Source organism: Cavia porcellus, unplaced genomic scaffold (genome assembly GCF_034190915.1).
Source record: "Cavia porcellus strain 051 isolate PalLab524CR breed Dunkin Hartley unplaced genomic scaffold, mCavPor4.1 scaffold_30, whole genome shotgun sequence".
Classification (NCBI taxonomy): Eukaryota; Metazoa; Chordata; class Mammalia; order Rodentia; family Caviidae; genus Cavia; species Cavia porcellus.
In genome coordinates, this window is record NW_026947513.1 from 47,195,242 (window position 1) to 47,219,330 (window position 24,089).

Below are 24,089 nucleotides of genomic sequence, written 5' to 3' on the forward strand. Positions count from 1 at the left end.
CTTATTGGGAAACAATCCCTATAAATGGCTTACATGACGATGTAGGCCAAATGCCCTGAGGCACTGGACAGGCAGCCAGAGATGGGCAACTAGGACACATATGTTATGCCATTGACCACCTAAGACAGGCACAGGACCAACTGCTGTCCTGCAGGCCCACGATGGGTAAGGCTCGATTGGGTTCATATGAGGAGTCCTTGACCTAAGACAGGCGCTGTCCTCACAGGGCCTGCCATACTCCTAAAAAATATAATAATAAGGGAGGAGATGTAGGGAGCGGCTCAGAATGGCTGCCGCTGTCCTGCCCCTCCCACCTGAGGGCATTTTGTATATCAGCCTACATTTCCCATGATCCTCCTCTGCCTACAACATGCATGTCTTAAGCACCCTTTCACTTCAGCCTACATCTCTCATAATTCTCTCCTGCTTACATACTTTGCTTCCTCTTACTTAGTTGCTTACACATGGTTTCCTGATAGTCTGATAGGTCCACGTCATATGAGAAGATCTAAACTGACCTATCCTGTAAAGCTATGTTCCCTTGGACTTTATATAAGCCATGTACACTTCCTGAATAAACGAGACTTGATTGGAACCTCTCATCTTGTCTCAATCTCTCTTTCCTCTTGCCCAGCCCCTCATCCCCGTCCCCTCTCCAGGTGAGACCCACGGATTGATCCGCGGGCCGGATCAAAAACTGTCAATTTCTTGACAGTTAACAAATGGCATAAAAAAACATGTTCACAGAAATAGTGGCAGAAAGAAACATACAGGTAAGTGAGACATGTAGAATACCCGAATAGCCATGACCAAAACAGAACGTCTCTACGCTACATTTATACTCAAAATTCCAGAATTCCACTGCAGGGACCAAATCTTCAAAGCTATTAGAGAAAACAACAAATCACATAAAAAAGTAAACCCATTAGAATCACAGCAGACTTCTCCACACTAACCTTAAAGGCTAGCAGAGAGAAATGTTTCAAGCTCTAAAAGAAAATAGCTTGGCACCAAGACTTATGTATCCTACAGAGTTTCCTTTAAAACTTAGGGAAAAATAAGGTGTTTCCATGACAAGGAACATCTCAAGAAATTCATGCTCATAAAACCAGCACTACAAAAAACTTTCAAGGGTACTCTAAAAAGTCACAGTGAAGCCCAACAATGCTGGTAAGTCAAAAAGAATGAATATACTTGGAAAGTGAGCAGGTAAGTAAAAGGAGAAAAATGAGGACATGAGTAATAGGAAAATAACCCAGACAGGAATAAGTCAGTACTTCCCAGTAAAAATTCTCAATGTGAATGACCTTAATTCCCCAACAAAAGACACACACTGGCACAAAGGATAAAGAAAGAAAACCAACAATATGAGGCATTCAAGAAACACACTTAATTCAAAAAGAAACTCACAAACTAAAAATCAAAAGAATAGAAAATAGTATTTCATGCAGTGGGAACACAGAACAAAGCATGAGCTGCTTTTCGAATTTCAGACAAATCAGATTTCAAACTAAGACTGATCATAAGAGACAAAAAGGTCCCTACATATTAGTTAAAGGAACAATTCAACAGAAAGCAGTAACAATTATAAACATATATGTGCCAAATATCAGCACAGCTACCTTCATAAAACAAATATCAATAAACATCAGATAAACCGCAATACTATTGCAATAGGAGATCGCAATACCCACTGTTACAAATGGACAAAAAAAATCAATGGAGAAGTATCACGGTTAAATGAAATCTTCAAACAATAGACTTAACCACTTAACAGTTTACCCCACATTTCAGACAGTGTGCTTGTTTATATATTGAGTGTCCCAAATGTTGCTAGGGTAGGTGTCATTTCCTGTATTGAATAAATTTTGATAAACTTGTCATTTTTATATTTCCTGTTATCTTATAAATATTAACAAAAATTATGCATCTATTGGTCATTCTGTATTTAAATAATTAAACTGGTAGGTGGTTAACAGATAACAGAGTGTTCCATCTAAAAACGACAGAATATACATTCTTCTCAGCAGCACATGGGACTTTCTACAAAACAGACCACATACTTGCCAATAAAGCATCTGTAAATAAATGCAAATTAAATTATTCCATGCATATTACCCAAAATGTACCATAAAACTAGAAATCAATGGCAAAAGAAAGCCTAAGAACTATGGAAACACATAGAATTTAAACAATATTCTTCTGAAAAATCAATGGATCATAGGTAAATTTAAAGAAGGTAGGCAATCAAAATTGCAATGAAACAAAATGCAATGAAAGCAGTCTTAAGAGAGAAGTTCATAGTAGTGAATTTCCACAGCGGAAAAACAGAATGAGCAAAAATAAATAACCCAAGGTTTTAGAAATTTTACAAGAACAATTCAAACACAAAGGTAACGTAAGGAAGGATTTTTACTAAAACAAGAAAAAGACACAAATCCAAGCAATTAAAAATAAGATAAAATCACAATGGATTCTACTGAAATTCAGATTATTGGTAACGATTTTGAGAACCTGTATTCTAATAAAATGGAAAATTCAGAGGAAATGAGTAAATTCTGAGATATATATGCACTACTAAGAACAGAATCAAGTTTTAACAATCCTGAATAATCCAATCTCAGCCAGCTAAACTGAAGAAATAATAAAAACACTACCAACTTAGAAATAGTCTAGGTTCTGATGTGTTCACTGCTAAATTCTACAAGAACAATAGAGAAACTCTAAAGCCAGTACTCATCAAACTCTTTAGTGACAGTGAAAGGGAAGCAATACTCACAGTCATTTCTGGAAGGAAGCATCACCCTGATACTGAAACTAGAGAAGAACCCAACCAAGAAAGAGAACTACAGACCAGTATCCCTAATGAATACAGATGAGAAATTTTCAGTAAGTACTGGTCAAATGAATGCGGCAAATCATCAAAAAGGTAACACCATGACCACGTAGGGTTCATTCCAGGTTTGCAGGAATGGTTTAATGTGTACAAATCAATGAATGTAATGTATCACATAAATAGAATCAAAGACAAAAATCACATGATCATCTCAAGAGATGGAGAAAAGCATCTGATAAAATCCTTCAGTCATTCATGATAAAAACTCTGAACAAAATAGGAATACAAGGTCTTTATCTCAACTTGATAAAAGCCACTTATAATGAAACAACTGCCAATATCACATTACATGGAGAGAAGCTGCAAGTTTTCTCTCTTAAATAGAGACGAGACAAGGATGCCTGCTATCACCACTCCAGTTTAATACAGTTTTCTTTTTTTGTTCCAGGGACCAAACTTATGACCTTGTGCTTGCTGAACAGGTGCTCATGCCACTGAGCCAAACTCCCAGCCCATTTCTCAAACTATTAACTAGACCAATAAGACAAGAGAAAGAAATAAAAGGGACACTGAAGAAAGAAGTTAAATGATCACTGTTTGCTGATGACTGATTCTTCTATACAGAAGAATCAAAAAGTCCACTAAAAGACTTCTAGAACATCCAAATTCAGCAGTGTAAGCAGGATAAAAAGTCACTCAAAAATCAGTAGCATTCCTGTGCATCGTAAGCAGCTCACCGAGAGGGAAATTAGGACATCATACCCTTCACAACAGTATCAAGCAAAATGAAATATAAAAGAATCAATCTCATCAAGGAAGCAAAAAGACTTCTCTAATAAAAACTAGGGAACTCAAAAAGGCAATTGAAGAGGATTTTAGAAAACTGAAAGATGTTCTGTTCCTGGATACAAAGAATTTATAGTAAAAAATGGCAATACTTCTGAAACTGTTACATAGATTTAACAGTCTCAAAGTACCAAAAATATGCCTTCTGGACTGGAGAAAACAATGTCGTATGGAACCAGAAGAGACCTAGAATAAGCAAGAGCAATTCTGGGCAAGAGGGCAAGACAGAAGCCATCACAGTCCTGGACTTCACGTTATACTACACAGCCACGGTGTAGAACAGCAGTGCTACTGGACGGAGGGAAAACACCCCAAAACCAGACGGTGCCTCGGGGGACAGAACAGAAGAGACAGAAACAACTCCAGACATACTCGGCTGTGCTAGTTTTGACAAAGGGCCACATCCTCTTGCTGGAGGAAAGTGCCTGATTAACAAATGGTCCTGAAAAAACTGGTTATGTACAAGCTGAAGGTTGAACTTAGACTCGTATCTCTCACCGGGCACTAAAGTAAGATCAAAATGGATCAAAGATCTAAATATCAGAACAGAAACACTTGATCTGCTGAAAGGCAAAATGGGTAAAACTCTTTAAGACACGGGTGTAAGCAAAGACTTCCTGAACAAAATCCTGGTTGCACAAGAAACAGTATCAAGAATCAATAAATGGGATCACAACAAACTGAAAAATTTCTACACAGCAAAGGAAACCACTAAATGGAGTGAGAAGCCAAACTACAGACGGGAAAAATATTTTACCAGCTGTTCCTCAGACAAAGACCTAATATTTAGAATATATAAAGAATTCAAAAAAAGTCTCCTCCCATTATGGTTGATATGCTGTGTCAACTTGAGAGGTCTAGAAGCTTAACTAAGTAACTCAGCATTTCACATCCTAGGGTGCAGAGGACAGGCCCTTCCCTCTCTGTGATGCTGTTTACTGTGTCAACTTGGGAAGCTCAGAAGTCTAACTGAGTGACTCAACAAGGGACCAGGCCTTCCCTTTGTAAACACTCTGAGCCTGGGTAAGAGGGTAGGAGATGGTGCGAGGGCTGCACCCACCGTGGGGCAGAGGGTAATCTCCGTACAGTGTGAGGAGGAAAAGAGGCTTGCTTTCCTCTTTCATGTTCATGCTGGTTTTGCTGCCTTGAAGTGCTGTCCTGTGCCATAGCACCCTGCATTGGAGTCAGCTAATTATGTACTAAAACCTCCATATGCTGTCAGCTAAATAAATCTTTCCTTCCTTCATTTTGAATGTGAGGTATTCTGTCTCAGCAATGAGAGAAAAGTAACCAAGACACCCCTAATGTAAAGAACGAATCCAAAAATGGGCATCCAAAATGAATATACATGTCTCAGATGCAGAAGTACAAACAGCAAATAAATACATGAAAAAATGTTCAGCATCACTGGCAGGGTGGGAAACAGAAACTGGAACAACACTGAGACACCATTTCACTTTGAAATGAATGGCCATCATTAGGAACTCAGTCACTAACAAATGTTGGGGAGGCCGCAGGGGGAAAAGGAAGCCTTCTCCATTGCTGGTGGACTGTGAACTGATACAGCCATTATGGAAGTCAGTACAGAGATTCCATTAAAAAACTAAAGTAGAAGTTTCATTTGAACCATGTATTACCCTTCCAGGTATCTTCCAAGGTAATTAAAGATATCACATCATAGTCTGACATGGGTACAACCGATCAGTTGCGATAATTCCATGTTTATTACAGCACAATTCATAATAGTTAAATCTCGGAAACGATCCATATTTCCATTAACAGGTGATTTTAAAAAGTGATACTTATCTACAATGGAATACTAGTCCACAATAAAAAGGAGAAACCTGAGAGACTTATAAGAAACTGGATTTATTTTGAGATCATGATATTAAGTGAAGTAATTGTGACATACAAGTTTAAATATTGAATGGTTTCTCTTATATGAAAAAATACAAATGCACACACGCATGCACACACATACACATATGAGGAATAAAACACATAAGAGAGAAAAAAAGACAAAAAGTTATTAGAATCCACTGTGGACCATGTATCTAAATGTATACTTTGACTTAGTACAACCGTCTTACATGCTTTACATGTTTTTAGGCCTATAATCTGTTGTCAATGTATACACATGATAATTATCTTACAAGACCAGATAAATAAATGAATCTGATACTGAAAAGTTAGAAAGAGGGTAGAAAGAAGACAGAAGCAACTGAAATGTGCTGTAAACACCAATCTCAGGCATAATCGTTACTTATTGCAAACAAGTACTTATTAAGGCACAAAAGCACGTTACACAGAATTAGCTCCAATTGGTTCATATATATATATAGACTTAAATTATAAGATTACTAAAACAAGCAGGACAAATGTTTTGATGTTGTAGTAGACAAAAATCCTTTCAAAACATCAATATCTCAATCCACAAAAGAAAATATTAACTGGACTTTAGCAAGCTAAAAGAAGAAAACAATAAGCTATACATAGAAGGAAATATTTTTAACTTATCTACTTCACAGAGGGACTTAATGATTACAAAGGACTCTTAAAACTCAATAAAAAGAAAAACATTACAACTTTAACAATGGGCAAAGGGTCTGAAAGGACTTTCAGAATGAAATTATTTTCAAAGCCAAAAAGTTGAGTAGAAAACTTTGGCTTTAGATTTGTATAATTTGTAACGGGCATTCCAATTGATAGTTGTATCTGGAATCCAATAATACATTTTAAATCAAGGTGTCTTCTGCCTTGCCCCATGAAAGAATAACAGAGGTATTTTCCCAATGTGAAGAACTGTAAACCAGAAGAACACGAGGGAACTTGGGCAGTGGAAAGCAAGTGAAGGACACAGGTCAGGTCTGGACCTGGTCCAGGCTTCAGGAGAGGAGGCGCCACTTCAGCAGGACCTCTGAGCACGAGAGACAGAGGTGAGATGCGGGATCTTCAGGGCGGGGCCGGAAGAGCAGGGCCTGTGTGAGGTGCAGGCCCCAGCCGCAAGGTCCTCAGCTGAGGCCAGACTGTGCACCATGGGCCAGACGTGGAGTGCTGCTCCGTGAGCGCTGGCTAGGAGTGGAGGAGGCCAGCAGGCAGGTGGCTTAGCGTGGGCAACGAGCTCTCTTCTCTGAGGAAAGAGAGGCCCAGGGACATCTGTGGCATCCAGTTGTGACCCCCAAGAGGCCACAGCATAAGCTTAGGAAGAGAACTGAAACAGGGCAATCCTTGTGAAGAATAAAATCAGGCTCAGAGGCCCAAGAGGATCGGACAAAACATAACTGTCTATGGAATGAAACCACCACAGTTTAGTATCCATAGTATCCATTCAAGGTAAAAAGAAACTGTAGGAAGCAGGACAGAGTTATTCATATTCAGAAAGAACAAGGTAGCAAGGTTAAAGTAGACATAATGAGCAAACATACGGAAATTCCAGCAAAGAAAGGGAAATTACTGAAGAGAGAGAGAGAATAACAGAAAAGTGCACGTCAGACAACAAAAATGTATGGGACAGACTCAAGGATGTATCGGAGATGATGTAAGAGCCAGCAAATTTAAAAAAGAGTTTAAGAGAAATTATTCAATCTGAAAATATTCTTTTGAAAGAGTACAAAAGAATGAACAGAGCCTGAGAACTACGGAACAGTTTCCTCGTTTGGAGGAGGAACAAGTTGTTTCATGGAAATGAGACCTTGGGGGAAGCAGCAGCCTTGAAGACACGGTGAGTATTGACCAGATCTAGTGAAATCACTCCACCAGGTGTGGTAGCACACACCCGCAGGAGGGTCACAACACGTGTGGGGCCAGCCTGGGCTGTATAGTGAGCTTAAGGCCATCCTGAATTGCAGAATGAGACCTGGTCTCAAAAAAAGAAAACAAAAAGGATTCTTAGTGAACCCCAAGCAGGACATGGATAGAGCACCACTGCTATCTCATAAACAAGCTGCTAAATAAAATGAAATGATAAGAAGAAATCCCCTAAAAAGCTACTGGAGAAAATGAAACACTAAATTCAGAATAGCACTGTGGAAGGTCCCCTCACAGTGTACCCAGCATATAGCACCACACCATGGAGTGGAGTGTCCCCCTGCACTGGCCAGGTGGCTGTTATTCCTTCACGGCACCTGTTAGCTCAAAAGCTAGACACAGATGTTTACACAACTGATTGTTTTCAGCGGAGCCCAATCAAGAATTCCTGTCATCTGAAGCCTGCCTGCCCTGTACACATCTGCTAGGTATAAAGGAGACCTTGGGAATCAGGTCACAGGCTGCTGCTGCCCAGGACAGAACCCAGTCAGATCCCTTCCTCCAGAGCCGCAGGGCCTTCTCTCCCCGGGGCCCACCCAGCTACAACTTCATACAAACCAGGCAGGAGCTGCCTTACTGCTCCTTCTGACCAGCCTTCCAATACCTCTCGCTCTCTTTCAGGAAGTACTTAAACGAAAAACAAAATTCAAGGTCCTAACAACTCCAAATTTTGTGTCTACTGAAGACAGTCTTCAAAAATGAGAGTGAACCAGTTTTTTGATAAGTGAAAGCTGAGACAGTTCTTTCCAGTACAGCCACCCCACATGTGAAGAAGCAGTGTCTAGGAATGGTGCAGAGGGTGCCAGTGTGTGCTGGAAATTCCAGGTGGAAAGTCACATCTCCAAAGGAGGATGACGATCATTGGAAATGGTAAATATAAATACTTACTTCCATTTTTGTTGTCTTAAATCACAACTTGTTACTTAAATAAAAAAATCATGATGTATTTTTTCAGTTTATATATTGTAATATATGACAATTTTGTGTAAAGAGTTGAGGGGAGACAGACAGACTTATTAAAAAAAAAAAGCAACTAAATATACTAATGCCCAAGGTAAAAGTGTTTTCACAAAAACTGAGTGTCAAATTACAAGCTGAACAGACTTCAGAATAGCCTGTAATTAATTCCACGTACCAGAACAGTAACAGGATCATGCAAGGGTCCGTCAGTGTGAAGGGTCTCAATGTCGTCTTCGATGCTGTAATCCCACTCCACACCAAGATCTATGAAGGTCCGCGACTTGGCTTCCTCCCCTTTGCCATTTAAAATGTAGTGACCTGTGGCCTGGTTCTTAATAGCTACAGAAGGGAAACGCATAACCCAAGCATATATCATGCCACACTTAAGATTCATAGCAAGTCCATCCCCTCCATAAATCAAGGACTATCTCAATTAGTATCAGGCAACCAAAATGAGTATTAGTTCTACTATTATTTCCATTCCTTTCATTAGGGATTAAAAACTCTCAAAAAGCATTTCCAACTAGTCAACACCATGGCAAGACAGTTAAATAAGCAAAAATGTTTGCAAATATTCTCATTTGAAAACATTGTCAAAGAGATGAATAGTTTCTAATTCATTTATCCTCTCTATTTCTGTAGAAGTCAGAACTATTGTGATAATAATGGATATTTCTCCAGTGACCAATACACACAGTTTACGTTAAATAGAATATAACAAAATAGTTCCTTTGTGGTGTCATCCTTTTTAAATTGGTCAGTACATTTATAGTCATTCAAAATATCTGAATAGATTTACAAGCTAATCATTGTTCTAATGGTTGCAAAATTTTAAAGTCACATTGGCTAATTCTATAGTCAGGAAAACCTGCTTCCTGTTGATAGAATTCTCACCATATCACTGTTACTATATATTATAAAATAGAATGCTACTCCAGTGGGTAGAAATAATAAATGAATATAAATCTTGGAGGTATATATCAGCATGTAAGGATAAAGTGGAATGCATTTCATAATGATCACTATCAATGAGACCGCGTAGAAAATATGAAAGTCTATAAAGGGTGGGGATGGAAGTCTGGGATAAAGAGCTTGCCTAGCACAAGGCTCTGGACTCCATCCAATTCTAGTTAAACACATTTATTCTCCTTTAGCTTTTAAACTAATTAGTCCGTGAGTAATAATCTGAATTCTAGGATGAAAAGTAAGGAATTTAGGGCATCAGAGAAAGGACTCTGGATGAATGTCAGGTGGCAGTAGTAACTAGTAGTGAGTATACTTTTAAAATTTTTAGAAACAATTGTATGAGACACTATAGAACAATTTTTAAGTCAACATAAATCCTAAATTTCAAAAATCTTAGTGCTTCAATATGTAAAAGTTGTTTATATTTACACATAAATTCCATTAAACTGACATTTCTATATGATGTTCTCATAAAGAAAGAGTCTTCTTTTGGAAATTATATTCAACCATGCAAATAGATATACATGTGCTAATCAAAAGCCACCTGACACTTTTCAGATACAGCATTAGGAAACTAACATAAGACTAACAAAACCCACCTACTGCTGCTTTTCACCCTGAGAACGTGAAGTTCAGTAAAAATAAGGGGAGGTGGAGGTATATAGTATGCAATCAGCCAACCATTTGCAACATAAATATGAATTTTCCTGGTATTATTCACTTAATTTTATTAATGTATTATTGTCATCCCTTAATACAGACAAAAAATAATAAGAAATACAAACTTGTTTTTCCCTCCTGTCATTACGAACAGTCACGACTGTCTGCCAAAATTAAGATTTTGTTTTTGGATAGTTTTTGTTTTAAAGTAAAAATAGCTGGGAGAAATGACAAAGCCCACATAATATTCAGCTAAGCACTATGATCATTCTTCTTTGCCTGCATGCGTCCACCCATTCGCACATACGGAGGCACATACACACAGACACCTGCGTGTGAGTGCTTTGACTTCTTGGTGCTGAAGTGCATATGAAAGCAGAGCCAGCAGACAGAACACTTACCAAGAATGTGAGGAGAAGCCTCGTCTTCTTGGATTAACACATGTCTAGCCCCAGGGGGGACATCGAACATCTTAAGGTACCCTGTGCATGTGTTCGAACGTGGGCGGAGGCAAAGGAGACACAGCAACAGATGGTTAGTGAGGCAGCCCGTCCTGGGTCCCGGCTGCAGAAGGGGCACCCATAAAACCGAAGAAGCGGTTTCAGAAGTTAAGGTCAGAGCACGGCAACAGCCGCGAGATCAGGAGAATTCATTTTAATTAACCAAGAGAAAAAGTTAATTTCGAAACCAACTTAGGAACTACTTATCTTGTGTTGACCTGTGAATCATGTCAACAGCAATTCAGGCAAATATTGCACTTTCCTGTGTCCTTCCATATGACTTGTTTTCTACATCACCCTTTTAAAGTGGGGAAATTGTTCAGTAAAAACCCTTAAATGCTCAATTTCTGGAGATGTTTTTCCTGTCCCAATGTATTGTTTTAAAAGTACACCTCACAATTACAAATAGTTCAACTGTTAATTACTAGAAGTATTTTACTTCCAGAATAAGAGCCTATTTTATTCTAAAAAACTATAAAACAAAAACTGGTGAGTAGGTGTTTTCTTGTGATTAGCAATGAATCTTAAAGGCTTTAAACAGATTATATGTGGAGCTATTTCAAAATTCATGTTGTAGATTTCACCAAACTATTTGGGTTGAAGATTGTGCCAGGCATCTCTCACATAGTGCCTCACGCGCCCCTAAGCTCCGTCTTCTAGGCTGAAAATGATAAATTTTTTTAAAAAATGGGTTGCTCTGGGTTTTAAAATTATATATCATTTCTATTACTGTCAATGTTATATGTAGGAAAAGTTCTTAATATATGTCCCAAAAATTATCTTACAATGACTTAGAATTAAGATCCTCACTATAGGTCAACAAGTAGACCAGATGTTATGTCGTGTTTGCATCAAAAATAAATGAATACATGAAGATTATCATATGTTCAGGACATTATGGAACACATACTTTATACAGTGCAGGATGAGTGTTGACAGAAATTCAGTAGCCAATACAAAATTAATGGAAGTAGGAAAAACACACTTTTAAAAAAATTGTCTACAATTAATTGCATCTATGGGTAGATTTATCCAGCCTTTCACCATGTTTATCACTGTCCTTAGGAAAAGGAGTGGCTGTTGGAGGATCGGGCTATCCTACACATGAAACCCTGAGGTGAACCCCAACACATGAAAGGTGCTGTTTTTGCCTGAATATGTCACGGCGAGAAGGCACATGCTTAAAATGCAGCACAGCAAAACAGCTTGATGCCGTTTATGGATGCCCATTTTTCTGCATTTTCTACAACTTACCCAGTATATTTTTAGCTTCTCTTGTTTCAACAAGAGAAATATTACGAGCTCCTCTAGGTAAAGTGAACGCGCCTCTTGTCTTCCCTTAAATAGAATGTCTTTCATTAGTGGAGGTTTCATGTTTATCGGTGTCTTGTGTTTCACTGACTGTCCCATAAGCCTTATATATTTCACTAGTTTATGTAAAATATGTTCCGTAATTTTATGTGTCAAAGAAAAATATATTGATAGCAGTTAGATAATGCCAGTAAACTATAAATAGTCAGTGAAACCAAGACTAAGTTGAACTCAAAATGGTACAGGTATTTGAAGCTGAATACTTGCAGAGTTCATTTTGCAGTAACTTGAATTCTTTATGGCACCTCTTGCTTAAATGTTTGCCTGTTGGAAAAGGTTAATTAGTCATTGAATTACTATAATGACATTAATGCACAGAAAATGGATGCTAGATTATCTTTGAAAAGGTGGAATCTGTATAAATAATGAACAATTTCTCGTGTTCTTTTGACCTTAATTTGCTGGTTAAAATAATTTTTGAGACATGTGAAAGTATCATTACCTTACTATTCATACTATATAACAAATGATCATGGCAAAACCATTTTTCTTTAATTACCTCACTCTGGAAATAAAACAAATTAATTATTTTACACTTAAAAGAATACCATGTAGTTGCACTACAGAAAGAAAAGTTCATTATTTCACAGTGAAATGGAGAACATTACATTTCATTTCACTGAAACCTGAAGATATAGTAGGAAAAATTTGAAGGACCATATCCATTTTATATTTAAATGCTTAATCCCCAGAGCATTTGTCCAATAAATTCTTATTGAATAAATGAGTATTTAGTACAAACTCAGGAAAGTATTTAATAACAAATGTTCAGATTCAAATCTTTAATGAAAATTTCAATGAGTATTCTGAAACTACTAATATTTTACATGTGGTTTGTTACATGAAGATAGTTTTCAGTTCCTTCTTTTGGACCACCAGTGTGTATCTAAGCTCATGTTTTAGGCAGTGTAGGAAGCACAGAACTTCCCACATGAACAGTCAGATCTCAGATTATTTTTTGGTTGGAGCTCATATTATTTTTAAATAAAAATTTTAAAGTTATGTGAAATATGGATCCTAGATTTACTGATTTACAACCTATATAAAATGTTCATTTTTTAAAATGAAAGAAGTAAAACCAATGAATTTTAAAAAGTTACATTTACTTAATGATTTGTCAGGTTTTTAACTCCTGGCTAACAACTTATGTGCAATGGACATTCATAGTAGGCATCAGTTCTGTTTCCATTTTATTAAAAATGTAAAATACAACATAACACATCTTGTTGCTAACTCAAAATGATACAGGTGATTTGAAGCTGAATAACTGATACTGACTTTGTATTTAGTAAATAGTTTCTCATCATAAATGCTATGGAGTATGAATTCAAAAATTTTTAAATAGTTCCCTAAGAGACAATTTAAATTAAAAACCTATCAGCTAGGTTTTGTCATGTTTTTTGAGAAACTGCTGCCCTGCTGCAGTCTCCAGATCTCCAGCACTGGAAAAGCAAGTCACGCGAGAGCCCCTTCTTACCAGGCTTCCTGGGAGCCCTCGTGAACGTCCCTTTCACAGTGCGACAGTGAGAACTGTCTCCTCCACAGACGCCGCATTTGTCCTCAACCTTGTTGGAACCGATTTCTTTATCACAGCCCACTTTCTGGGGAAAGAAGATGTTAAATGTGGCTACTTCTTAATGTGCCAGCCACAGAAAATCATACAGAGAACAATGAACCATTCATTCAACAACAGCCACCCTTAGCGCGTCTGTACCAACTCTCACAACAGTCAGAACTGCTTTAAGGAACTGCTACGGAGTCAGATGAGCTGCAGTCTCATCCTTATCAACAAAAGACTAATTCTTCAGTCTGAGCAATGTTTCTCCCATGATAATTATCTCAATCATACTACTTACATTTTCTGAGCACAGATAGAGCTGACACTGGGAAATCAAAGTAAAACCAAAAAATACGGTGCTTTTCCCTTGTGTGTTCATGTTTATAAAGATAATAAAAATAGTGAGTCATACACTAATTCAATATAACTATATGTAACTATATGGTTATATACTGCATACAGTCCTGCAGGCTGTAAAAGTCACTGAGGACACGAGATAAAACTTTCTGGAAGTGCTGGACATTTCCGTCAGGAACACAGAGTGGATATCAGTTCAGAAGCAGAGGGCAGAGCAGTGGGAACTGTGTGTCCAGGGGTCAGGGTAGTGAAAGGTGCCCTCAAGTCAGTGCGAGGTGGCCTGCACAGCAGGGCAAAGTTCTGCTGAGCACAGCAGTGGCTGCGAAAGGCATGGCATACCGGGTCCAGAATGCATTTTTACCCTGATCAGACAGAACCACTAATGGTTTTCAGGACTGGGGCAGGTCCCTGAAGTAATCCAGTGTGGAATAAAGCTACCACACTCAACAGCACTGCATTTAAAAGGCTGGCATGGTACCGACAAGGCAAGTCACAATGGCAAGTATATTTCATGCACCAGGTAGGCTGCCAGGAAAATGACAAATGGGACAGACTCCCTCCTGTTGGGGTCTGTACGGCCCTTCTCAAGGCTTGTACTGGGAACTCATCCTCCAGTGGGACAGTGCCGATGGCTGGAGCTAAGCAGGTATGTCAAGACCCTGAGACCGCAGCCTCTGGGATGAATGGACATTGTTCTGGAGAAGCAGCTCACAGCACAAGCAAAGCCCCTGGTCCCTGCTCCCTCGCTCGCCTGTCCATCCCCTCTGCCCACGACATGGCAGGAGCTGTGCGGGCACGCACTGCTCAGCGCTGTCTGGGCCTCAGCACCTGTCACATCCACGTCTGCTCTGTAAATGCACCAGGCACCTAGCTGAGCGACCCAGGTCCAGGTAAGATGCTGAGGGGCTGCTGACTTCAACAGATGCTGAGGTGGTAAGAAACAGCCACTAGGAGTTACTGTGTTTCAGCTGATAAGGATAATTTCATACGAACTGAACTTTGAACATCAACAAGAAATAAGCTGCATTATTTTTACAAAATATTAAATGGGTCAAAGTTGTTTCACCTCTCCAGAATTTTTGTTTTGATGTGGAAAACAACATTTAACCTTAGAATCAATTTAGAAAGCGAGAGAGCAGAAAGAGACCTGAGCTATCCTTTAAGCAAAAGACAAAATACTCTCAACACTGGGTTTTTTAAGATCCCATATTTTACTTGCAGGCCCTGGCACCAGGTGTTTGCGCACACATATTCTCTGTGGTGGTGGTGGCGACCAGGGCATGCAGCTGACAACCTACTCAACTCAGGAGTCTGAGGGACCCAACTGCTTCCATCCACACAACTTGTGTAAAACATACGACCCTGACTCGGGCTGCAGGGCTGGGCCGCAGGGCACTCACCACGCACTCGCCACGCACGCACACGCCGTGTGGGTCCCGGTAGGAGCATCGCGTGCCATCATGCACCAGCTGCCGCATGGACACTGTGGCCCCCGTCTCCCGTGACTGGCAGTACAGGTGGCATCGTTTCCTGGCTGCAGGACAGCAGGAGGAAAGTAACTACCTATGCAAAATGGGATGTTCCCACAGCATGGCCCAGCTCAACTGTAAAATACAGAGTTTGAACATGGGCTCTGAACAGCAAGAGAACACGGTAAAGACTGCACAGAGGAAGAGGCGCAGGGAGTCAGGGTGCTGGGAGCCTGGACTGTTTCTCCCGACTGCTCCTCCCCACCCACTCCTGGCTCGGTGCAGGCAACCGCAATCTGGGACCCTGTACCAGCAGGGATCCCCAGTCTCCTGGGACACATTGATCCACCGATGGCACAACTCAGCTCCACCACAGCTTTCAGAAGCAAATTCCAAACCAAGCTTGATTTGATTTCATTTTTTTACTAGCTTGATTTTAGTAATGCTCAGAGAGGTGACGGAACCATCTTTGGTCCAACACCAAACAGTTTGCACCTCTCAGAGGATCTCATTAATTTATATGACTCATTTCCCCAAAATAATGCATTTCTTCTGAATGTACACTGAATTCCTGCATGTATTCACCTTTGCTTTAAAAAAGCTTTAAACTGAATCGATAATGTATTAGATCAATGACAATTAAGTAACTTTTTTTTTCTCCTAAGAAATACTGCAAGAGGTTATTATTTGGACATATTTTACCAAGAATTCAAGGAAACGAAGTAAAACATTAATAGGTAATTTACTGATTTTTGTTTGTTTGGTTTTTTTGTTCTGTTTGGTTTTGGTTTTGAGACAGTCTCACTATGTAGTTTGGGCTGGCCTTGAACTCACTATGTAGTCCAGGCTGGCCTCGAATACATGGCGATCCTCCTACCTCAGCCTTCTGAGAGCTAGGATTATAGATGTATGCCACCCTGCCAAGCTTTGAATATATTTTTCAACAACTAGTCTGCAATACAAAAGTAAAAGATTAGCAAGTGCCTTTAATGGTCTTTTTCCTGGTTCTGATCCAGCTGTACAAGAACTGTATTTCTCTCTAGTTATTCCAAAAGAAACGATTACACTTAACCAGAAGTGTTTCCTACAGAGCAATTTCAGCTGAGTCAGGAAATCCTGCATCTGGCAGGTGTCACTTCCCAGTGGGGATTTCCTGGGTGAGGGTGGGTATGCTGTTTGGCAGGAACATCCAGGCACAGTCCCTGCCTCTAAGAGGCGAGCACCGTGCTCCCCAAAGTTCCCTTGGTGCTGGCAGGAGAGACGGGGTACTCACGGTCGGGGTGCTCATGGGGCAGCCAGTGGTGCTTGGTGTTCTGAAACTCAAAGTGCGAGTTCCGCTGCTGGCATTGCTGTGCTCGGAAGTCCTCGAAGTGCTTCTGGCACTCCTCCGTGTTACAAAGCTGGTACTCAAAGTTGACGCCGGGGCAGTCCTGACCGCCGTTGATGGGCCTGCAGGGGAGACAGCACTGCAGAAACTGCTGGGTGGCCACCGAAGCACAGCCACTACACGGGCGGTCCTGGGCTCGCACCAGGGGACTGCCCCAGGGACCCAGCGCTTCTGCCTCCTCTGGTCCCTGCCTGCAGGTGCCCCGCTCTTCTTGAGCAGGCAGACGACCTGAATCAGCCTTTCCAGTGTAAGGAAATAAAAAGTATATAGCTCTCTTGAGCATAAAACTCAAAGATGTAACTCAGAAAAGTGACTGCAGCTCTTAACTCTGTTCCTCCTATGTAGAATGCAAATAGTAAGACTCAGTTCCTTAGCAGGACACTGATGACACGTATACTTTAGGTACTGGTGATAAAGCCTGGCAGGTAGCAGAAGTTGCGCTTTCCTCCTGAACACCTGTTACCTTCTCCACACTGCCCTCGTCCTCTTCTGTAAAAACGGGTATGTGGTACCCATGGCCTCCACTGAAGACATACCCGGACACCCTGGTGCACAGAGAGAGGGCTGCCCACATTAAACCACGGGCTGGGAAGACTAACCTACATTTAACAGCTTCATTATTTTTCTACATCAGAAAAGTTTGTGGAGTATATGACAGGGCCTGATTGATGCCAGTCTAAGCAGGAACTATGGGGTGAAGAAAAGTGGGCATGAAGCCCCTTAGCTCTAGGTCACTTGTCACCACTCTCACTGCGCCCTGCAGCGACTCTGCTTGCAGGGCATGGAATGCAGCGGGCAGGCCTGAAATGTTCCCCAGGCCTGCACTGAGGGTGCTGCGATCTGCCTTCCCTGGGGCCTTGGAGAAAGCGTTTCCTCCAGAAAATCTTTCATCTTGCAAGGTTCTTGTCTTCATTACTGCAGTCTTCACAAGATACATATGTGACTTATCAAAACATCACCCTGGTTCATGAACTCTGAACATCTTTTCTGTGTCCTATATGTCAAGTGCGCTTAGAATACCAATGAGGTGAAAGGAAGTCTCTTCCAGTCTACCAAACCCACAAGAGCTGCAGAGATTCCACTCACGTCGGGTTGTTGCACTGGCGAGTCCTGAAGCGGACACCAGTTCCACATGTCCGGGAGCAGGAGCCAAACTTAGTCCAGGAGCCCCAGTTGCCATCTTGCTGCTGCTGATTGGCGTTCTTCCACATGCAGTGTCCTTTGTAGCACCACTGAGGACAGCGACAAAGGTCATTACGAAAATCACGGACACTGAAGCTGCAGTTGTTATATAAGAACCACCTACGTTAAGTCTTCACTTTTTTCTTTTGCTTCTTTTTTTCTGAAATGCCCAGAAGTAATTATATCCTTAAGACATCCTAAAGGAAGGGGAACTTAAACTTGTGCTTTTATTATAAAATTAAAATAAAACATAACAGACAAGTTTTTAAGGGATACAGTCATCAGCAACAGACATCAAACCTGGAATTATGTGTGTGCTCAGCTCTGCTCTACCTTCACCCCGCTACCTGTCCCAGCTGAGGGGTGTCTGCTAGTCACAGACGCCCCTTTACAATGATGCACAACAGAATGTCTGCTTCAACTCAGAGAATACCCAACAGAAGTACTCAAACCACATTCAGATTTCAAAGTACTCTTATTACCTTACATAATTTAATTCACAGTGATCCTAATGGGTCAGATAATGATCTTATCTTTTAGATGAGGAAAATTAAGGCCAAGAAGGGTCTACAGTAGTGGGTACCACCTGACAGGGAGGAGGTAAGGGGCTTCTGGCCCCCTGACAGGACAAGCACCTTATCAAGCTGCTCTGCATATAGCAGATGCTTTAAGATACCAGTTATTTTCCTAACATTTTTACTTATTTAGTCATACTACGTACAATAAAATAATTTTTTTTAAACTTGACTTTTGTATAATTAAATATAACACTATTATATTCAAGGGAGCTGGATGTTGAGACCTTACCAGAGTACTGTTCTTTATTAAAACAAGAACCTATTATTTCATTATTCCTCTACAACCTAGTTAATATTTTCTGTTACTAAATCTTCCCAAAGAGAAGAATTATGTATCACACAGTTAGCACAGAGTTGGACACATGTACTTGCAATTATTGGTCTTATTATGTTCAATTTTCATCACAAGTAAATTTATACATTTTAAATTGACCCTTAAAACAATTAAGAGCTATATTAATCTTTGCTGGCTTTCTGTACTCCCTAAGATATCTTATTTCTAAATTCATCAAGGCTTCTCAGACTTGAGCACTCAACAGGACTTTGTTTGGGCCGTGGCCCTTGAGTAGCACGGCCTGGCTATCCTCCAGTCTGAGCACCAGTCCAGACTCCAAGATCGGAGACTGAGAGCTCCGAGGAGAGAGATGGCCTCTGCAGGGCATGCTCACAGAATCCTGGCAGTTTTTCCTGAGTGGGGTCCTGAGAGTAAACCAAAACCCTGGCAGAGGACAGCAATTCTGCTGACCTGAGTTTTCCCACTGTAGTGGGCTGAATGGTGGTCCCAAGGGCGACAGATTCTAACCTACTTATAAACCTGGCTTTCTTTGGAAAAAGGTCTTTGCAAATGTGATTAAACTAATGACCTCAAATCTGGGTTCTCACTCTGGATTACCCAGGTGGACCCAAACTGCCACCACCCTTGTCCTCATCCGAGAGAAAGCAGGGTCCGGACGAGGTGAATGTGACCGGTCCACAGGGGCCAGTGCAGGCCAGGAAAGGAAGGTGGGAAGGTGAAGGCAGGATGGGCAACAAGGGTCAGAGCGCGAGGGCAGTGTGGCTGCTGGAGGACGGGCACTGCGCAGGTGGCCAGGTGCAGAGGAGAGTGGCCCTGTCTCCCGCAGATGGTAGCTCAGTGACACTATCTTTGAATTTCTGGTCTCTAAAACAACGAGCATAATCTCCTGGTGCTTTAAGCAACACAAGTCTTGGCAGTTTGCAGCAGCTGCCACACAACATCAACCCACGCCAGCTTACTGAGCCTCTTCGGGGCTGTGCTTTGCGCTGGAGCCTGCGCAGCTCCTCCATAAACTCGAGGAGCCACCTGCAAGGCAGCTCAGTCTGGATGCGCACATGCACACTCACCTTCCCGGCTGCACACTCGGTGCCGTCCAGCGGGGGCCCCTTTTTAGTCTTGCAGAAGTAGGGGTTGTCTGGGTGACTGCACCATAGCTGCTTGCACGGGTCAAACGTTCGGAACTAGAAGAGAGAACAGACGCTGTGAATGATGCAGATGGGCGCTAGCCACATGCTCCACACAGCTTCTGCATGTGCTGTGTACATTCTCAGTTCAAGCTCCGGGCACAGTTATGATGCATGAAGAAAATAATACTATGCAAAGTTCCAAGTTAACCGAGTGGTGCACGCCTGTCATCCCAGCACTGTGGAAGCAGAGGCAGGAGGGTCAGACCAGTCTAAAATACATGGCAAGCCGTGTCTCAAAACAAACGAACAAAAGTCCAGGCAGAATGCACATATTCTGATTTTGTAACAGAGCAACAATAAGCAATGATAAGTCTGGGTTTTTTCTGTTCGACTTTTAATGTTTCTGTCCATGTCATTTGTACCTTATGGCTTTCAAGTACATAATACTGGAATTTTAAAATATGTTAGCATTATTATGTAGTCGAAATACTGAAATCTTATTATAATGGTTTGACACTCTCAAGCTATCAGAATGGCTTCTCTTTATTCTTGTAGGTATAAACTAGTTCGACATAAATAACAAAAATTCTAATAATCCATTGATTAAACATAGAAAATATTTGTCAGATTTTATGTAACATGAGTTGAACCAATGCAACAAAATGTCATGATGCATTCATACAGCTTACAGAGTGCTTCCCAGATACCTGATCTTCACACCAACTCCTGAGGAATAGAGACCACAAGTTAAGCTCACACTCAGTAATAACGTTCTGCCAGAACTATATGATAGAACTTGGGTTTTCTCACTCTTCAGAATGGTTTTTATTTTCCTAAAACACTGTATTTAATATCCATATATTTATGTGAGCAAACACATTTGTATATACTCTTTACCTGCTGATTTTCTTTCTAAGTGTAAACATCTTACCATTCTTTAGGCAGAGTTCTTAAAAACAGGAAACACACCAGATGTGGTTAGGGTTAGGGTTAGGGTTAGGCCTGTAATTCTTGCACTTGGGAGACTGAGGCAGGGGAACTATAACAAGTTCAAGGATAGCCTAGACTACATAAGATTGGGTTTCAAAAACCTTTTAAAAAATAAGCAAACATAGTATATCCACATATTTATTACCTATAATTCTAATATGCTATCTAACTCATACATAGCCTTGTGTTCACAGATATAATTTATTAGTGCCTTTTCAGACCAGCATTTTTTGTTGTTGCTCTAAAACTTGTGCTTTTCAATGACATTAACACAAAGCTTCAGAATTCTCACTTCTGAAAGCCCAAATCAGATAATTAGGAGCTCACCTTCAGACGGATCAACCTTACAGACAGATCAACTGACTCTATAAGGAAGATTCCAAACAGCAGATTAATTCTTCATCAATAGCCATAAATATTGTTTTTTTTTTTTTTCTGGAAGTAACACCAGAAAGTACTTAACCATATAAAAACCCTTTGTTTGTGTTTTCTAAACCTACCAAGGATTGGCATGGAAATGTAAGAGCACAGAACTCTGATCTGGGTCCTTCCACGGAACACTAGATTTAATGAACTCCATGAAGCATTTATGATGTGCCTGCACTATCCTAACCATTTTAATTGTATTACCACATCCAATCCTCATGCCAACCTTCAAGATAAATATTATTGTTTTATGCATGAGTAAGATAGATTAAATAAGGTGTCTAAGGCCACATGTTTAATTAATGTTGGGACTTGATCCACTCAGACTATGTGACCCCTATCTCTGGCCTTTGCATTGAGCCACCTGCCCATCCTTCTTTACTGTGTTTATTCATGTATTTATTTTTATTTGTGAGACAGAGTCTGGTTATGTCACAAAATTGCCTTCCTAGCTTTGCCTCCCAGATGCTGGGGACACAGCCAAGCACAAGCGCACCCTGCTGATACGCACACTACTCAGCTGCTTTCCACGTAAGACACCGGCATACCCCTTGCTATGGACACAAATATGCAGAACCCTGGCCCTGGAGCCAAAGGAAAACAAAGCATCTAACTCTTAAAAGTCATCTTCGAAACATCGGAGGAAGAACTACATTAAAGATTTGGAACAGGACAGCCTAGTTCAAAGCTGAACTCCCCTTTCTAGCAAAAGTGTGACTTGAGTGAGTTGTTGATCCTAAATCTTGCCTTTTTCTTCTGTTTGATAAAGATTTATTGCCTTCCTTCTAGTATATCATAAGTATTAAACAAGGTAGTATATTTAAAACATCTGAATTTTGCATTTAAATACAGAGCAAACACAGGATAGCTGGTAGATATTCTTATACTTGCACTGGAGTGTGTAAAGCTCACAAATAGATTTCAAGACGAAAAATTTAAATTGACTATGGCTAACTTACCGCAGTGCACATTTTGTAACCAACACCAAAATCAAAACGACATTGCTCATCCATAGAATAATTTATTCCAGGAAGTTCTGGGAGTTTGGGCCAATCATGTTCAAATGGGTCATCAAGCAGACAATCATAAGAACTGTAGGGAGGAAAAGATTACTTTTAATTAAATACTCATTTTTAAAAACTGTATCTTAACAATAAGTAACTCAGCTTATATACTCTAGAATATCATCAGATCATAGAGAAAATTCACAAAAGGGAAAGGAGGAAAGAGGATGACAAAAAAAAGAATTGAAGGACAAAAAACTGAAAATAGACCTTTTGCAAATGGGAAAGAGACCAAGCATTGGGAAGAGTGGGGATGGAAGGCAGAAATAGGGGCCAAAACAAGAGAGAGAGCTGAACGTATGGACTCCCCATGGCGAATGGAATCGCTGTGTACTTACTACAAGCATGTACTAATTAAAGCAGAATGACCAGGAACATTTTAAAGGGCATTAATAGCAATGTGTGTTTTATTGTAGTAAATTCTTAAAATTAAGACCAAAAGCATAAGTTTAAAGTTTTTCGATTTTAGTTCAATTTAGAAAAAGATGGTTCATCTTTGCCCATTCTAAAAACTACACTGAGCAGAACACAGGAAAGAGCTGGCTTGTCTCACTAACTGAACCCCACAGGAGTGAAAGGACGACCTCGCGGGGGTGGAGTGGACGGGGAGGTTGTCGGGGGCAGCACTCAGGACTCACACCAGCTCCCTCCCCCTGAGCCCCAGATTCCATGAAGAGGTTACTGAAGGGGAATCACATCTCACTTAGCACTGGGCTCAAGCTCCAGACTCTGGCGTAAACTCTAATTCCATTATAGAATTATTCTCTCTGAATCACGCCATCCTGTGAAGATGTTTATTATCAAAGACCGCGTTCGCCGACTGGGAATTCTGTGATGGCCAGAGGCCTGGGGATCAGTTTCTTGCCCGGGCTGCCCCCCAGGCCCTGGCATGCGGCGGTACCTACTGGATGTATCTGCGCAGCTCCTGACCGCTGCAGCGGGACCAGTGGTAGCGGTGGAAAGCGGCCTGCACCAAAGGTGCCATGACGCTGCCCATGGCAGTCTCGTCACCACACCGGTTGCCCTGCCCGTCATGCTCCATCCCCAGCCTGCAACACAAAGCATGGAGACCGCATAGCTGTGAGTTGCAGCCTCTGCCTCATTTCTATTTATTTCGACAGCAAGTGCTGGCCAGGATGCGGTTTTTAAGTCAGTGGCGCTCTCTCGGAGCAGCTCCAGGGGCTGGAGGAGAAAGCAATCTGACAGCCATACCTCTCTCATTCTGGAGCTCTGCAAAGCATGGGGCACAGGACAGCCACTCATTCACTGACTTTCAGCTCCTCGCAGTTGGCAAGGGATGAGAACCCCATGCTGGCACGTATTGTGCCCCAAGTGTGAACAGTACTGGGCAAAGAGGAGAAAAGACCTTCTTTTCCTTTATAGCTGTCAACAGTGACTTACACATGGCCAGTTTCATGGGCAACTACAAAGGCAGATGAAAAGCCATCCTCATGATTCAGGGTACAGCTCCTCACCGGGTGACACATGCCCGTAACTGGAGCGTATCCTGTAGAGAATAACAGTTACTTTTATTTTCAGTTCGTGAGAAAACTCATTAAGAATTACTACTGGACCTTTGCGTAGGAGAAAATAAAAAGCAAGCTTTCAGCAAACAGGGGCAGCATTATTTCCTGACTAGCCTTATGCCACATTCTCTTGGGAAAGCCACAGGTAATCAGATCTGAAAAGACTCACTGGTTCTGCATTTTC

At 40.9% G+C, this 24,089-nt stretch overlaps 1 protein-coding gene across 7 annotated transcripts in view; it reads right to left on the minus strand.

The window, feature by feature from the left end:
- The window catches only part of Adamts3 (ADAM metallopeptidase with thrombospondin type 1 motif 3), a 281,816-nt gene that overhangs the window by 20,799 nt on the left and 236,928 nt on the right, over positions 1–24,089 (minus strand). For all 7 annotated transcript variants that reach the window (XM_063240532.1, XM_063240531.1, XM_063240534.1 and 4 more), the window contains 10 exons: positions 23,781–23,886; positions 23,285–23,428; positions 22,275–22,407; positions 19,840–19,953; positions 17,804–17,949; positions 16,604–16,779; positions 15,262–15,395; positions 13,424–13,547; positions 10,477–10,557; positions 8,625–8,788 (listed from right to left, as the gene is read on the minus strand). In XM_063240532.1, the coding sequence (XP_063096602.1) occupies positions 8,625–8,788; positions 10,477–10,557; positions 13,424–13,547; positions 15,262–15,395; positions 16,604–16,779; positions 17,804–17,949; positions 19,840–19,953; positions 22,275–22,407; positions 23,285–23,428; positions 23,781–23,886 (1,322 nt within the window). The remainder of the gene's footprint in view (positions 1–8,624; positions 8,789–10,476; positions 10,558–13,423; positions 13,548–15,261; positions 15,396–16,603; positions 16,780–17,803; positions 17,950–19,839; positions 19,954–22,274; positions 22,408–23,284; positions 23,429–23,780; positions 23,887–24,089) is intronic.